Source organism: Periplaneta americana, chromosome 11 (genome assembly GCF_040183065.1).
Source record: "Periplaneta americana isolate PAMFEO1 chromosome 11, P.americana_PAMFEO1_priV1, whole genome shotgun sequence".
In the NCBI taxonomy this organism is placed as follows: domain Eukaryota; kingdom Metazoa; phylum Arthropoda; class Insecta; order Blattodea; family Blattidae; genus Periplaneta; species Periplaneta americana.
In genome coordinates, this window is record NC_091127.1 from 21,001,034 (window position 1) to 21,019,027 (window position 17,994).

The 17,994-nt window shown below is 35.4% G+C and overlaps 1 protein-coding gene across 1 annotated transcript in view; it reads right to left on the reverse strand.

The window, feature by feature from the left end:
• LOC138708681 (ras-specific guanine nucleotide-releasing factor 2-like) overlaps window positions 1–17,994 on the reverse strand; it is an 868,468-nt gene that overhangs the window by 215,181 nt on the left and 635,293 nt on the right. Inside the window, exon 4 of the mRNA XM_069838768.1 lies at window positions 8,133–8,280. Coding sequence (XP_069694869.1) covers window positions 8,133–8,280 — 148 coding nt within the window. The remainder of the gene's footprint in view (window positions 1–8,132; window positions 8,281–17,994) is intronic.

The following is a 17,994-nucleotide window of genomic DNA, read 5'->3' on the forward strand; positions in this document are numbered from 1 at the left end:
TTGGTGAGAAACCGTCAGCTGAGTGACTGGAGAGGTCTCAACTTCAATCACCTCTGTTTGAATCCCCCCTATAGTAGCTTATGGCATCTTCCCCCTTGCTATCGATCCGCAGGCTATAGAGACGCATTTGACCTGTAATTGTGGTCTAACCGGACTTAGCAATTATCTACATACCTGTCCTGGTGTGGGTAGAGAAGGACTCGGAGGTTAGAGAAATTACTTGTCAATGTACTGGGACAACGTTATGATACGCAGTATCATTAGGTCAATGTTTCACAACAAGTTAAATTTCATATTGTGTCAACTTCACTTTATTACAAGGTCGGAACTAGGCGGTAGATCTCTCTATAACAGTGATGTCAAAGCAAGCTCATTTTTCTGACCTTGACGTCGTGCGCGGGCATCAAGCGCTAGGTATGGAAGGAGCAAGGATTATGTATATGAATAAGCAGCATGTTGGATTAAGAAAACAGTGGTGTACAAACTTCAAACAAAACGTGCAATATTATGTCGTTATTTTCATATGGCTATTTGCTGTTTGATATTATCTATATTGTCTGTAAAACAAAATACTAACACCAGTTTCTTAATATTGCAGTTAATAACATAATAAAGAGTTAAGAAGGAATATTCACATAAATTTCATACTAGTAAAACTATACTAGCCTATATTAAGTGAATGAAACATCATTAATAAAGAAAGTGATATCCCAAAGGAAGAGATTAAGTATAACATGGTAAGTTGGAATAGATATTGATGGTATCTTTAGCCTTATAAAAGTAATCAATAAACTAATCATAACAATATTACAGTACAAAGCAAAGTTACCTAGGTATATGTAACTAATATTACATAACAAAACCCTTATCGCATTATGCTTTTAAGGTGATAATGGTGCGCAACTTCCTATCATCAAAATATTAAATTATTTTCTCGAAATCTGCTGAAGCTATAGAGCTAATGTTTTTATAACACATGGGCATATATCTTTTGTTTATGATGTAACAGTAGTTGCTTTGTTAATTCATTTTCTTACAAATATTTTCAAAATTTCCAATACGCATCTTCAGTAATACATATTTACAATATATTAGATTTACGGAAACATTGTTTCAGTATCTGTAAGGCTACTAAATAAACTTATCTGAAAATTTCACCTTTCTGTAAAAAGTTGAGGAAATACTGCTTTTGAATAAAAAGGAAACTCGTGAAAAATGAGCATCAAATTGAAACTTAAATTCTTATGATGCACTTAAGTTATACTTTTCAGACAAATCTAAAAATTAACATTGATACAGTTTTAATAATTCTCTTCCCTTTATCCACTGAATCAGTGCTGGCCATCCCTGTATAAGCTCGACCAAGCGGTATATACTACCTCTCTCGTCTGTCTCTTTCCTTTCCGCTGTAAAGCGCTCAGGCTCTCCTGAGCTCTAAAGCGCGCGCTTGCCCATATTGGCATCAGTTGACATGACTGCTCTATAATAAAGATAGCATTGTTATAATTCGAACACGCCGCAGCACCAAGCACAGGGATTATATTGAAGGAGGGGCAGGAGGATTATGCCATATGTCGATGTAGATTTTGTTACTCTGACAGTGAAAAATTAGAGGAGGGAGAAACGATTATGGATACAAAAATAATCAAATCTAAATATGTCCTTTTTTCAAAAAAATCAAGGGGGGTTCAAACCTGATAAGCGATATCTTCATTTTCAATTAGTTTTGCCATGAAAACGCCTTGTCTTTTCTCTGCTGATAACATCGGGCAAAAATATATAAGAACTTTTCGTTACAGAAGAAAAACAAATTTTGACTCTAAGCTCACCAGAACTAGGGCTGATTATTGACCTAGTATGTGGGTATTTTTCGCTCAAGTACAGTACCATCTCAAGAAATTGATAGTGGTTTATATTATATATTCTCTACTGAAGCAGAAAGATGTCTTTGAATGCGAGGTAATTTCCCAAATAAGGATGCAAGAATTTTGAGAATGTGTAAAAGTTATTAGACAAATGAGAGGTTTATAATAAAAACCGAACTTTATTACGTCTACTAGAACACTGTACGAAATGTAATTTTTGGGTCGCATTGTCTAGACGTGTAGTCACCTCGACAGATACCATGAATTCAGATCACCGGCATATCTCAGAGATTAGCAAACTGAACTCCAGCTCCGAGTCTGTGCTTAGGAGAGGATTTGAACTTAATTTGAATTAATTAACTGGGTAGGTTTCTTCCACAACTGTATGGTTAATGTTAGGTACTTTCATGGCGATTCATTTGACTCATCACAAAATACCATCTCACTATCACCAATTTACAGGCGCCAGATGACAATGTAGCTGATACAGCGTTATTAAATAACCAATTACATTAGGTAGCCTACCGGAAGTAATAATAATAATAATAATAATAATAATAATAATAATAATAATAATAATAATCATCATCATCGTCCTTGCAGGTATTAGCCTAGTGGCCTGTTAACGGTCTCCGTCCATCTTTTCAGGCGTCCCAAAGATCGTCTTCCATGTGGGATATAGCGGAGAATTTGTCTTGGGAGTCTGGATTCTATTGACATGGTTAAGCCATTTTTGTCTGTAGTGGTTGAGATGCTCATAAATAGCTGTAATTTTCAATTCTTTTGTAATTAGTTAATTCTTTTTGTGATCAAGCAAGCTGTAGCCGGCAGTCATCCTTAGAAATCTCATTTCCGCAGTTGTTAGGCGTTGAATATCTGAGTTTCGGAAAGTCCAGTAATATATAGTCGATTATGATGTCAAGAACAGTCTTTGTTAAACAAAAGATACGATCAAAATGTTAAAGGTATAGCGAAATGTATAACCTGACAATGAAAATAATTGTTTTTTTTTTAATATTAATAGAAATGGTAACTAACTGCAGAAATTTAACTTCATTCAGGAAAAGTTTATCTATAGCTTCAAGGAATAACGTACTATTTTGTTTTCCAACAAAATGGTGGCTTGTTTTATTTCTCAAGTCGCCATTCAATTGCTCAATAAACGAGTTCTCTACAAAAACTGTTCTTGAGATAGTCTCAAAGTAATGGCTCGTAAATGGGTCACAGAGGAAGAAGGTACAAGCCACAGAGATCAGCAGCTCCTTTACCGTGGTAATAAAAGACTGTAGCAGATTACGCTAATCGCATTTTTCCACCAAGAAATTCTCTTCACCAGCCACTTCGAGCGCTAACGTAACAAGATGGAAATTTATACGTCAGTCGGTTATCTATGTGTGTACATGATGAGATCCAGAACGGAATGTAGATCATTATTTGTTTTGACTACCCTATTTCGGCTTATTAACAATACCAATACCAATAAAAATTAAATACAAATAAAATAGAAAATATTACTAATAAACCAGGGATAAGCGATGGATGTATAAGCAGCGTGTAACTATACATGGGGAATTACTTTGCTACAGTTTTACCACGGCCGACTTGATGCTTCCTTCGCTTAGGATAAGCGAAGCAAGTATCAAGTGAGCCGTGATTCTACACATGAATTCTGTTTTAGCGTTGTATACAGAGAAAAAATGGCCGTCTCTCTAACAGCTGTTCTTATCGACTGTCATATTATGATGGTGGTTGCCTTGTAACCACAGAACAACAAATCAAAGAGCACAGAATAATTAGAATAATATTGCTATAGTTATATTCTTTGATAAAAATATAGCGTGGTAATCGATCAGGCTCAGTTATACTATCGATACTTAGCGCGGCACACTAGCGCACACTATCAGATGCAATAAAGAATCTAATTTATTCTGTTACCTTTCGCAATAAAATAATGATGAAACTAGTTGTATAACAGTTTTATTGTTATACATACTTATATAGTGATTATTAGTGAGGAATTTACACACGGCTTATAAACGAGCAATTCACTGTATAAGTATATTGTAGTTAAATGTCTGTGTAAGAGTTCTTATTAATAAAACCGTAAAATGTTAGTTGTTACTATGGACCGTATTCTGTCTTAGAGCGAACGGAGATTATATATTACTAGTGGCTTGTGCAGCAAATGCTGCTGCAAACTAAGTTCGTTAGACGTTCAAATAAAAATTTTTCAGGTTTATTTTCAATGAAGAATACTTGTCTTTTTGGTAGTTATTTGCTTCCATAATAATGAAACATACTCCCTCTGAATAGATTTTTTTAGGCCAAATACTTTTTCTTGAAACTATCCAACTTCAGTTTTTGAGTTTCAACGCGAAAACGCAAGTATCAATGTCAGGACGATAGCAGTAGCTATTTCAGGTCATTGGGGATTGTGGGCAAAAGTTAAAAAAATGTCAGGTTTGCTAAGCTTTCGAACAATAGCATTTTCGTATAGCTGCTGGATGTAGAACTTGAAATGTAGAGCGTAAAATTATTTTATCCTACTAAGAGATCTTGCTGAAATGATCTGGAGACTACAAAATTTTCTAGGCCTCTTATTTTATCAGTAAGTAATACCTTTTGATCTTTCCTTAGGAACTGTAATTTTTGCGCTCTCTCGAGCCAATACTGAAGACAATGACACGTATCAATATCTACACTACACCGCCATTAAGTATATGGAAAAAGACCCAACCTCACTGGGTTAATAAGTATAAAAATATTTTTGATTTTTAATATTATCTTACTTAAGTTTTGTAGTTATATATAGCAGCCACTCAGTAAATTATAGAAATGAAGATCTAAATTAAGATATTCTCTACATTTACTTACATAACCTCAAAACGTTTCACTTTCATGTCATCAATATAGTATCAATATTATGTACAATTAATGAAAAATAGACGCATCATGATATTAACTATAATATTATTTAATTTCTAATGGTAACAATGTCATCAAACCACCTCAAGTTTGGTAGATTTGAATATCCAATACACAGCTGTACTCAGAAAATTATATACTGCAGAATCAGTTTTTAATAACAAATTGAATTGAGCTCTAAATATGTCGGCAATCCTGCAGGTCATGGCCTTCGTGTAATAGCTTATTGTTTATTGTAGTGTGTGTTTTGTTCTGAAATTCAATCAAGTCGGCCGTGATTCAATAAAATTAGTTCTCAAAACTGACAACAGATGGATTTTGGAAAATAGGAAAATTTTGTAGGAAAATTGACATTTCACTGAAAAATACTACTTTCCCAAAAACTTTGGTTCCAAGCTTCAAAAGGAGGGGCCATTTATTAAAATCCGTTCAGTCGTTTTCCCGTAATTTCCATCACCAGTTCAAATTATATATATAGATTTTGATGTACCGAAGTACATATATTTCCATGCAGATATTCTGCGTCATCATACGATTTAAGAGTAATGGAACGGAGAGAATTTTTCTCCGTTCCATTACTCTTACATCGAACGGAGATTAGGTTAGTTGTTCATAGACTATATCGGCGTGACGTCATTATTTGGCGCGTGGCACAAGTACTGTCAGGGAACACTTGCATATTGTTTGCGCTGAAGTTGACGTTTTATTCATGATTCAAAATTAGACCTCGAAGACTGTTGAAAAAGCATTCCACTGATAAGAATTGATACCGTACTACGATTACATTCCCTATAACTTAAATAATTCCATTTATTTTTACTGATTCTGGCAGTTCCACACAACCAAAACAAAAATAAATAGCAAATACAAATAAAATCAATACAGAAAACAATTAAGTAATAATAATGGTAAAGTAATATTTGAATTAAAATCATATTCTAGAGACGAAAGCAGTCTTTCTGACAATCTGCTTTTGGAAGTAGTCAATGTCTCTCACACCTTTACACAATGTATACGAAGATAGGCTATTTTCACTACTTACGTTAATATAATGAAGAATGAAGGCTTACGCTGAACAACCATTATTTACAATATTGTACACATCAGAATACGTATTATAAGACTGTCTTGTGTTAAATTCTATCGTACCTGGTTTACATGTTTCGACCTATTATGGGTCATCCTCAGAACTGGTCGTTGTTGGTCTTGGCGCCTCTTGTTTTGTTTCCTGTGAGGATGTGTTCGTGTGGTGTAATGTAGATCCAAAGAGTGTGTGGTCTGAAATTGAGTTGTGTGTTGAGAATTTCATTAGGGCGTGTTTTTGTGTGTCTGTATATTTCATATTGTTCTAATGTGTTTAGTTTCTGGCTTTTTGGTTGGATGTGTAGTATTTCCATGTCTGTGTTGATGTCTCTGTAGGTGTGGTTAGCATTTGTGATGTGTTCTGCATATGTGGAGGTGTTTTGTAATTTTGTCATGGCTGTGATGTGTTCTTTGTAACGTGTTTGAAATGACACCTGCAACAACTTCTACATTGGACAGACAGGCAGATCAATTCAAACACTTATAGGCTGCTAGGACAAAGTACGGTTCCTACTTATTACAAAAACATTAGGCTGGCCGTCCACTGGAACCGAATTCGGCCGAATAACAACTCGGCCGTTTACTGTCGTACACGACCGAATGATCCCACAAGAGAATGCATTGGCGCGCGTCGACTACAGCCGAATGCCGATTCGATCCAATTCAGATGGGATTTTCCGGTCTCATTCGGCCGAACAGGGCAACATGTGATGACTTTCCATAAATTTCGCCATGAACGCCGAAAAATTAATTAGTTCTTGTGTGTTTCTTTTTTTTTTTCGTTAAACAAGTGAAATAAAAATTTTAAGGCTTAACAAATTATTATTCATGTACCACTTACCGTAAGATCACTGACAAACGTTTCTCAGGTGGTACAACTTCTCTTAAATTTGACCATTTTGAGATTGATGGACGAATTACATTTAAAATATAGCTATTGAAATGTATCAACATTCATCCGATCGTAATCGAAAAACATAGCACTATCCTCTAGAAGTTTATTGTGTAGGCGTAGGTGATGAAAATTATCCAGGCGACACCTTTCTCTAAGCATCGGATATACCCTATATTTTCGTCATTCCTTAAAAGCCATTTGTATGTATGCATGTATGTACAATATGTACTGTATGTATGTATGTATGTATGTATGTATGTATGTATGTATGTATGTATGTATGCATGCATGCAATTTTTTAGTTGATTATTTAATGACGCTGTATCAACTACGAGGTTATTTAGCGTCGATGAGATTGGTGATAGCGAGATGGTATTTGGCGAGATAAGCCGAGGATTCGCCATAGATTACCTGGCATTCAAGTTACGGTTGGGGAAAACCTCGGAAAAGCCCAACCAGGTAGTCAGCCCAAGCGGGGATCGAACCGCGCCAGAGCGCAACTTCAGACCGGCAGGCAAGCGCCTTAACCGACTGATCCACGCCGTTGGCTGTATGTATGTATGTATGTATGTATGTATGTATGTATGTATGTATGTATGTATGTATGTATGTATGTATGTATGTATGTACATACAGAGGTGTGAAAATTATTAGAATAATCTTAATTTTAAAGGTTTTTTAATAGTTCCTTCACAAATATTAATTGAATTGATGAATATTGGTATATATTACTATACTGATGTAGGATATATTTACTACTAACAATGCCGGAAAGCATTGTTGTACATTGATATTTTTCTTCTTTTACAATTGTTATGGGAATTCAGAAATTATTATATTATGTTGGCGGAATTGGAAACATAAAAAATTATATGCACAAAACAGATGTATACGTTCATTTGAACCTTGACAACAATGTAAACGCAAAGAACAATTTGTTTAAAGCATTTCTTAATTAATTTTTTATGTTTCCAATTCCGCCAACATAATATAATAATTTCTGAATTCCCATAACAATTGTAAAATAAGAAAAATACCAATGTACAACAATGCTTCCCGCCATTGTTAGTAGTAAATATATCCTACATCAGTATAGTAATATTATATACCAATATTCATCAATTCAATTAATATTTGTGAAGGAACTATTAAAAAACCTTTAAAATTAAGATTATTCTAATAATTTTCACACCTCTGCACAACTGATAATTGACGGCCGAAGCGTCGGCTCCAGTGGACGATCGATCGGCTCTTTGCCGGTCGTCCGGTATTTCGGCCGTATACGGCCTAACAAATATTCGGCCGTTCACGGTGCCAGTGGACGGCTAGGCTTAAGATATTGCTCGCATTAAGATATTGCTCACCTCCGCACGCAGCTTCTTGATCTCGGAGGCCAGCTCCTCGCACTGCTGCGTGTACTGCCACTTGGCCGTCTTCTCGCTCTCCACTATCTGCAGCAGATGCAGATGCTTCTGCTCCAGTTCCTCCTTTTGCAGCAGCAGCTTGTTGAAGCTGTAACACCGTTCAACGCATCACCTTACACATCTTTTACGACCTATCCCCGGGAAAGCTTGTTCACATAAAATGTGACACTGTCACCTTTGCAAAGCTGAGGAATGCGAGATATTCTCCTATACATGTCGTGACATCTACAGGGTGCCTAACACACTTGTAAACTATCCATCAGTAATATAGTGATTATTATTTAGTCGTAACTTGGTTCGAAAATTAATATAGAAGCAGCGAATTACATTAATTTGTCACTCTTACTACGTCATACTACTTTTGACCAATAAAACGGTACGAAAGGACGTATTTCAACCAATCATGGCTGCTTATCGCACAATTTTATCGCGTCCCTAGCATTTGTTTAATTTTATCGCGTCCCTAGCATTTGTTTCTTTGTTTACCAACATTTGAAACTGCGCTGGTCTGGACGTCAAAAAAGAAATATATATATAAAATTACAAACCACTCCAGTCGATGCACAGCAGTTTCAAATGACTCGCATTGGCATTCAAGAACAAGAATTAATAAAAATCACTGATCATACCTATGCATCTTCTGAAATCCGATTTACAAATAAATGAAGAGCACCATTCGGAAATCCTGAATAAGTTGAATACACCATGTAGGCCTAAATCAACGAGTTCCACTTCTATTACGCACACGTCCAATATAACATCAATTTGCCCACCAACCATATTCAAATTTGAAAATTGTACATTCAATAATTATTCCTTTTAAAATTATTCATTCGGAAATTCTGAATAAGTTGAATACACCATGTAGGCCTAAATCAACGAGTTCCACTTCTATTACGCATACGTCCAATATAACATCAATTGAACCACCAACCATATTCAAATTTGAAAATTGTACATTCAATAATTATTCCTTTTAAAATTATTCATGTTTATTTTTTATGTCATCGTCGTTAATTAAAACTTTTCTAACACTTGTGTATATTAGTTAGGTTATGTTATAGCTTCTGCTATATGATATTATGGGTAGTCACGTATCAGAGATTGTTTAATATTAAGATTTATTGAAAATCATCTGTCAAGTGACGTTGATTACTGGGATTCGGATAATTGAAGTGGAATGTTGCATTTTAATAAAAATGAAACTGAATCAACAAAGCATTCTTGACTAGTAACATTGCCATCGTGTATAATAGATCGAGAACTTCTCAACGAGAAGGCATTGCTCACTACTGCCATCTAGCATGCATCTAGCGTAATATTTGTAATGTTGGGATGGTACAATAATACATTTGAAGACAGTTGTATTTTCGTAAGTCAATTAATATTTTATTGTATTGGAGTACTTCGTTACTTCTAATCTTTATATAATTTCTTCTAATCGTATAATAGTCAATTAAATCCCACTCGAGTTTTGATTTTCTCTAGATAAATCAAAACGTCTAGTGAGATTACTGTTGATAAATCTACTGCAGCCGTTATCCAGCTCTATTACTAACACATCTCTCTTAAGCATGAAAAGAAAAATGCGCAGCATACAGTAACGGTCTTACTAATAAACCCTGTATAATTCTTTTACGAGATTTATGCCAAGTTGGGACAGAAAATATTATTAATAAACCATGCATAAGGTATGGATGTATAAACAGTAACTAACTATACATGGGAATTGCTTTACTATAGTTATACACACGAAACCTCCTTTTTATGACTTATACAGGGACATAATTTTATTTTTACTTCAATTTTTATTGTACCTGAGTTTTTGAATGTACTTCACTCCCACCCCCCTTTAAGTAGTAAACTTGCAACTGTCCTCCACACAGAACCAAGGCCCTGTATGCAGTCAAAACCGCCTTACGGTCATACTTAACAGTACTGAGTTGGTAAGTATAGTACGTTCCAGAAATATGTTCGCATTTTCCAGTGACGAAAGAGCTTTCAATATTGAATCATATTTTCGCACAGGCAGTGTCGTCCGATGCCTACGTCGCATTCCGGTTTCCCCCACGCACTTCTGCTCGCCCCTCTGTAAAGGCTAGTGGCTGGGCTGTCTTAGCTCTTTTCTGAAAACATTAATTCCTGTTAGGAATTGGACGTCTACGTAATATTATACAGCTGTTTAAAATAACTTAAATAAAAGGGCCTCGTTAAGTAATTAACTATCCTGTGATTTCTCACCTTTCTACGATCCTGTGACATAACCACTTGGACGGACAGTAGATAGCATGTCTGAGTAATTTTATCTGTGCGAGTCGGGCAGAAGTGAAGACTGAATTAACAGTACGTAAGGTACTCTTTTATAGAGTAGGTACAGAATTATTTCAACATGAGTTACTAGTACGAAGAACGAAACTGGCAATTGGAATTAGATGCAATAGTCTATAGTGCGATAATATGCACAAAAGAACTGAAACCTGTATCGAAATGAACGGCCACCATTTTCAAAAGTGTGTTTAAATATCCATATTATGATTATTTTTCAATTTAACTTCATTCTCTATATTGGTACGCTAATGTACTGTAGACAGTATAATATACACTGCATAATGAATACGTCCACATGGATAACTCAGTTCGTGAGTAAAAACACTTATTGTTAATACAATACTGTATTTTGATTGAACAAAAACCTAATGAAAATTATCAAACTCAAAATCGCGATATTTCCTTGTTTATGTAAATGGATGAACTACTTTTCTTCCCTCCTATACCTAGTAGAGTGATTTGTGTTTTACGCCAGTATCATCGAATTCCAGTCTTGGAAGGGGATAGTGAACGGTGTTTCCGGTTCTCAACCGTTAATGCAAAGGTATAGCCAGGTTAATATTAGAAATGTTAGTAAAAATAAAATTATGTCCCTGTGTAAAGAAAAAAATGGTCGCTTCTCTAACAGCTGTTCGATATATCGAATTTTAAGGGAACTGCAAATTACTTCCGTTTATCGAGGTTTCGAATAATCGAAATTCAATTTTAATATTACTCTATCTGTCTTACAAATACCTGTTAGGGACAATTTTGATTATAAATATAATTTCAGTTATTTTTCAGAGCCTTAAGAGTTTGAGTACCAATTTCGTTTTCGTTCTTTATTATCAGTAGTAATAACCTGATCTGAGGAGTGGCTCTCAATTACGCGGTATTCACTCAAGAACGGCACGCAAAAACAAAACAAAACGAGTAGAAAGGAAGGGAGAGGACTAAACAGTTTCGATTTATAGAGGACTGTCTACCTTATCCTCTTCAGTCCTGAATTCATATTTAAAAAATTAAAAAAAAAGAAAGAAAGAAACTGGTCACATAATCATTCTAGGGATCCGGAATTCCCAAATCAAGTCTTCACAGAAAATCAAAATTTGGGGACAATTTTGACCCCTGAGGCCCCAAAATTTTAAATTTTGTTTTTAATTCAGGTATAGAAATGTTTCAAACATAATATTCTCCATTTATATCACACTGAACTATTTTTAAAAATATTTAAATGTATCGAAGGCATTCCCCCCCCCCCCAAAAAAAAAAAGAAAAAAAGAAACATTGTACACTATAATGTACATCAGGCCTGAAGGGGTTAAATTCGAATTACCGAGGTATCCATACATAGCTTCGATTTATAGAGGTTGGGTGTACTTTAAATTCGATTTACAGAGGTTTTGATAAATAGATTCGATTTATAGAGAATAGGTCTATCTTAAATTCGATTTACAGAGATTTCCATAAATATATCCGATTTATAGAGGGTCTGTCTACGTTAAATTCAATTTACAGAGGTTTCCATAAATAGATCCGATTTATAGAGGGTCTGTCTACGTTAAATTTCATTTACAGAGGTTTCCATAAATAGATCCGATTTATAGAGGGCCTGTCTACGTTAAATTTCATTTACAGAGGTTTCCATAAATAGATCCGATTTATAGAAGGCCTGTCTACGTTAAATTTCATTTACAGAGGTTTCCATAAATAGATCCTATTTATAGAGGGTCTGTCTACGTTACATTTCATTTACAGAGGTTTCCATAAATAGATCCTATTTATAGAGGGTCTGTCTACGTTAAATTTCATTTACAGAGGTTTCCATAAATAGATCCGATTTATAGAGGGTCTGTCTACGTTAAATTTCATTTACAGAGGTTTCCATAAATAGATCCGATTTATAGAGGGTCTGTCTACGTTACATTTCATTTACAGAGGTTTCCATAAATAGATCCGATTTATAGAAGGTCTGTCTACGTTAAATTTCATTTACAGGGGTTTCCATAAATAGATCCGATTTATAGAGGGTCTGTCTACGTTAAATTTCATTTACAGAGGTTTCCATAAATAGATCCGATTTATAGAGGGTCTGTCTACGTTAAATTTCATTTACAGAGGTTTCCATAAATAGATCCGATTTATAGAGGGTCTGTCTACGTTAAATTTCATTTACAGAGGTTTCCATAAATAGATCCGATTTATAGAGGGTCTGTCTACGTTAAATTTCATTTACAGAGGTTTCCATAAATAGATCCGATTTATAGAGGGTCTGTCTACGTTAAATTTCATTTACAGAGGTTTCCATAAATAGATCCGATTTATAGAGGGTCTGTCTACGTTAAATTTCATTTACAGAGGTTTCCATAAATAGATCCGATTTATAGAGGGTCTGTCTACGTTAAATTTCATTTACAGAGGTTTCCATAAATAGATCCGATTTATAGAGGGTCTGTCTACGTTAAATTTCATTTACAGAGGTTTCCATAAATAGATCCGATTTATAGAGGGTCTGTCTACGTTAAATTTCATTTACAGAGGTTTCCATAAATAGATCCGATTTATAGAGGGTCTGTCTACGTCAAATTTCATTTACAGGGGTTTCCATAAATAGATCCGATTTATAGAGAGTCAATCTACCTTAAATTCCATTTACAGAGGTTTTCATAAACATATTCGATTGATAGAGAGTCTGTCCACCTTATCATGTAATCAATAAGAAAGATAAAAACAGCAGTAAATAAATACTCAGTAAAATTTTAAATAACTAAACCAACCATTCAAAGCAATGAATTAGTAAAGAAACATTCACTTGAGGGAGTAAAGGCGAGATACATAACAGGCACATAACTTTATTAATTATACAGAGTGACTTAAAATGCTCGGTCAAACTTGCGGGAGCTGAAGCCTATGTCCCCCGGATTCAACCTGCTTGATTTTGTGTTCGTAGACAACCACAATGCTGACTCAGTAATGGATATAATGAAATAATCACCAACTACTATCCTAATAAAACTTCATTTCTCACACTAGTTTATTAAACTGTGTCGGACTGTAAAGAAAACAACTATCGCAATGTCCAAATTTTATATGTTGTGCAATATTAGCTATAGTATTGTGAAATTTTAATTTCTCTACAAATTTTTTTCTATTGTTCTATTAAAATTATAGCATATAGCCTATTAACCTGTTGTATCCTGTAGGATACATTGCCAATTTAAGACTTATCAACACCAGTTGACTACGCCAAGGTTTGCTAAGTACCGAGATTTCAAGCAGACAACCCCTTTCGTCCCCAGATCAGACTTCTCTGCGCGTAGCTATTCGATAATCGACGAACGCTAAGGAATGATGATGGAATGAGCATCGGACGGAATGATGACGACGGCTAAAGTGAAGAAACGGAAGAAACCCTAGAAAACAACTGTGACGTGTCCGTTATAATAGTCACTACAGAATTTTTCAATGAAAAATCCGAGGCTGGTGAATATCACTATTTTGAAGGTCACAACTCGAAAACCAAGCATTTCCGGATACATATTGTAATTAACTTTTTGCATTGTCTACGTATGAGGAATGGGTTGGGGACAACTCGCCACAGAAAATTGGCCACAGAGGCAACTCGCCACATAATTGAAATTCGTATCAAAGACAATTCGCCACATAATTGAAATTCATATCAAAGACAATTCACCACATAATTGAAATTCGTATCAAAGACAATTCGACACATTATTGAAACTCGTATCAAAGACAATTCGCCACATCATTGAAATTCGTATCAAAGACAATTCGACACATCATTGAAACTCGTATCAAAGACAATTCGCCACATCATTGAAATTCGTATCAAAGACAATTCGCCACATAATTGAAATTCGTATCAAAGACAATTCGACACATCATTGAAATTCGTATCAAAGACAATTCGCCACATCATTGAAATTCGTATCAGAGACAATTCGCCACATAATTGAAATTCGTATCAAAGACAATTCGACACATCATTGAAATTCGTATCAAAGAAAATTCGACACATCATTGAAATTCGTATCAAAGACAATTCGCCACAGAATTGAAATTCGTATCAAAGACAATTCGCCACATAATTGAAATTCATATCAAAGACAATTCGACACATCATTGAAATTCGTATCAAAGACAATTCGACACATAATTGAAATTCGTATCAAAGACAATTCGCCACATCATTGAAATTCGTATCAAAGACAATTCGACACATAATTGAAATTCGTATCAAAGACAATTCGCCATATAATTGAAATTCGTATCAAAGACAATTCGCCACATCATTGAAATTCGTATCAAAGACAATTCGACACATCATTGAAATTCGTATCAAAGACAATTCGCTACATAATTGAAATTCGTATCAAAGACAATTCGCCACATCATTGAAATTCGTATCAAAGACAATTCGACACATCATTGAAATTCGTATCAAAGACAATTCGCCACATAATTGAAATTCGTATCAAAGACAATTCGCCACATAATTGAAATTCGTATCAAAGACAATTCGCCACATAATTGAAATTCGTATCAAAGACAATTCGCCACATTATTGAAATTCGTATCAAGACAATTCGCCATATCATTGAAATTCGTATCAAAGACAATTCGACACATCATTGAAATTCGTATCAAAAACAATTCGCCACATCATTGAAATTCGTATCAAAGACAATTCGCCACATCATTGAAATTCGTATCAAAGACAATTCGACACATCATTGAAATTCGTATCAAAGACAATTCGCCACATCATTGAAATTCGTATCAAAGACAATTAGCCACATAATTGAAATTCGTATCAAAGACAATTCGCCACATAATTGAAATTCGTATCAAAGACAATTCGCCACATCATTGAAATTCGTTATCAAAGACAATTCGCCACATAGTTGAAATTCGTATCAAAGACAATTCACCACATAATTGAAATTCGTATCAAAGATAATTCGCCACATAATTGAAATTCGTATCAAAGACAATTCGCCACATCATTGAAATTCGTTATGAAAGATAATTCGACATATCATTGAAATTCGTATCAAAGACAATTCGCCACATTATTGAAATTCGTATCAAAGACAATTCGCCACATCATTGAAATTCGTTATCAAAGACAATTCGCCACATAATTGAAATTCGTGTCAAAGTAATTCGCCACATAATTGAAATTCGTATCAAAGACAATTCGCCACATAATTGAAATTCGTATCAAAGACAATTCGACACATAATTGAAATTCGTATCAAAGACAATTCGCCACATCATTAAAATTCGTGTCAAAGATAATTCGCCACATCATTGAAATTCGTATCAAAGACAATTAGCCACACGTTAAAATTCAAGGCAATACTCAAATTCGCAACAATTTATAATATATTTCTATGGTAACACAAGACAAATCCAGAAGCTGTAAACTAATTCGGAACTATGGTGGAAGAAATTCGCTTCACAAAATGAGAAAGAGGCTTTGACAAATTAATATATCTTGGCTACATTTACACGAGACTTAGAAGAAATAAAAATGGAGTTGTTTGGCGCTGTGACATGCGTGGCGGGTGTAATGCAACAGTCACGTTATCAGAAGATGGAAGCAGTGTCGTCAAAGAACCGTCTGAACACAAGAATCATTCTGCAGACTGGGGAAGGATTAAGGCAAAGGAATGTGTAGAGAACATGAAGGCAAGGGCGGGGACTTCCCGAGAACCAACGTCTGTCATTATTCAAAATAAGTTACAGCGTATTGCAAGCGAAGCCAATGTGAACCTACCGAAGAAACCATCTATTAAAAAAACTGTGCGCCGTGCCAGGAAGCTGCACCTATCACCTGAACCAAGGAATACTGACAAACTGAACTCTATAGCCGACAGATACACTAAGACCGTACAAGGAGAAAGGTGGTGGTTGTATTTTGAACCGGAGGACGACGTGAAAGTTATCACATTTGCCACTAATTCACATTTAAATAAATTGTTACGGTCCCATTTTTGGATAATGGACGGGACCTTTATGTCCGCTCCTTCAATCATGCTGCAACTTTACACTATACATGTCAATGTACAAGGGGAATGGATACTTGTAGTAATGACGCTGATGGAACGGAAAACCAGGGAGGCGTATGAAACACTCTTTCGAGTATTGAAACGAGTACAGTAGTAGGGCGACGTTTTGAAAATCAATTAAACCCAAGATTCATATCTATTGATTACGAAGCAACTGTGGCCAATTGTCCGGAACAGATGAGGAATACATACCTGAAATTATGCCCTTTATTTTTGAAACACCCTATATATCTGGTTTGTAAGACAGAAAATGTCTGAAGAAACAAAAAGCCATCACCTGCAAAAGTTTGAATAGGTACCTAAAACAGAACCTACAGGTTGTTCAGAGACATGTCACAAATGATTCAGTTTTGCAATGACTCGACTCACCTGGCCTCTCTGATTGCCTCGATCCACGTCTTGCAGTCTGACTCATTGCTGGCCCGCAGCTCATACTGTCTCACACGTTGCTACTTTTGCAGCGCTGCAGTACAAAAAACTGCGCAACTCTCGTACTGCGACGTGTGAACAACGGTGCAACCCGAAAAGTTGGCGGCTGCCGAACCTGCTGCCCGCTACTTTTTCATGCTGCGCGCAGCTTAAAAGTAGCGACGTGTGAACAGGGTTCTCAGGGTTGCAGCCGCAGCATTTTTGATATCGGTTTTGTTGAAACTTCTGCTGCGGTTGCGACCAATGTTGCCACCCAAATGTGCCAATGATACTTTTATTGTTTGGATGTATTTTAATGTTAGATGTGATGAAAATAAATTATTTGTAACAGTTATTGAATGCACAACACAGTCTGAGTATATATATATTTTTTTAATTTTCTGTAGCGTAGTTTCAAACAGGAGGGTTGCCAACATTGATAACGTGAATATGCTGTTGGTTATCATTTAAGTATATAGGCGTTTTTAAAAGCTTTATAGTAGAAATAATGCCAATTTATGAATACTAGTTAGGACAGAAAAGCAAATAATAGATAAGTAAGCTTTCGCATGAGTTTCTTAATAATGCGAACATAACCACAAAATGTATATTGAGAAGTCAACACGGAGATGGAAACCTGCAGCATGACTGCGGCTGCAAAAGTAGCGTCTTGTGTGTGAACAGACTCGCAACCTCCAGTTGCAACTTTTGCAGCTGCAGTACAAAAGTTGCGCAGCAAAAGTAGCGACGTGTGACCGTACCTTTATAAACGTAATTGTCTATCTGTGGCGAATTGTCTACTTGTGGCGAATTGTCCCTATTACCAATTTTCTGTGGCCAATTGTCCGGAACCGATGAGGAATACATGCCTGAAATTATGCCTTTTATTTTTGAAACACCCTGTATATCTGGTTTGTAAGACAGAAAATGTCTGAAGAAATAAAAAGCCAACGCCTGCAAAAGATTGAGTAGGCACCTAAAACAGAATCTAC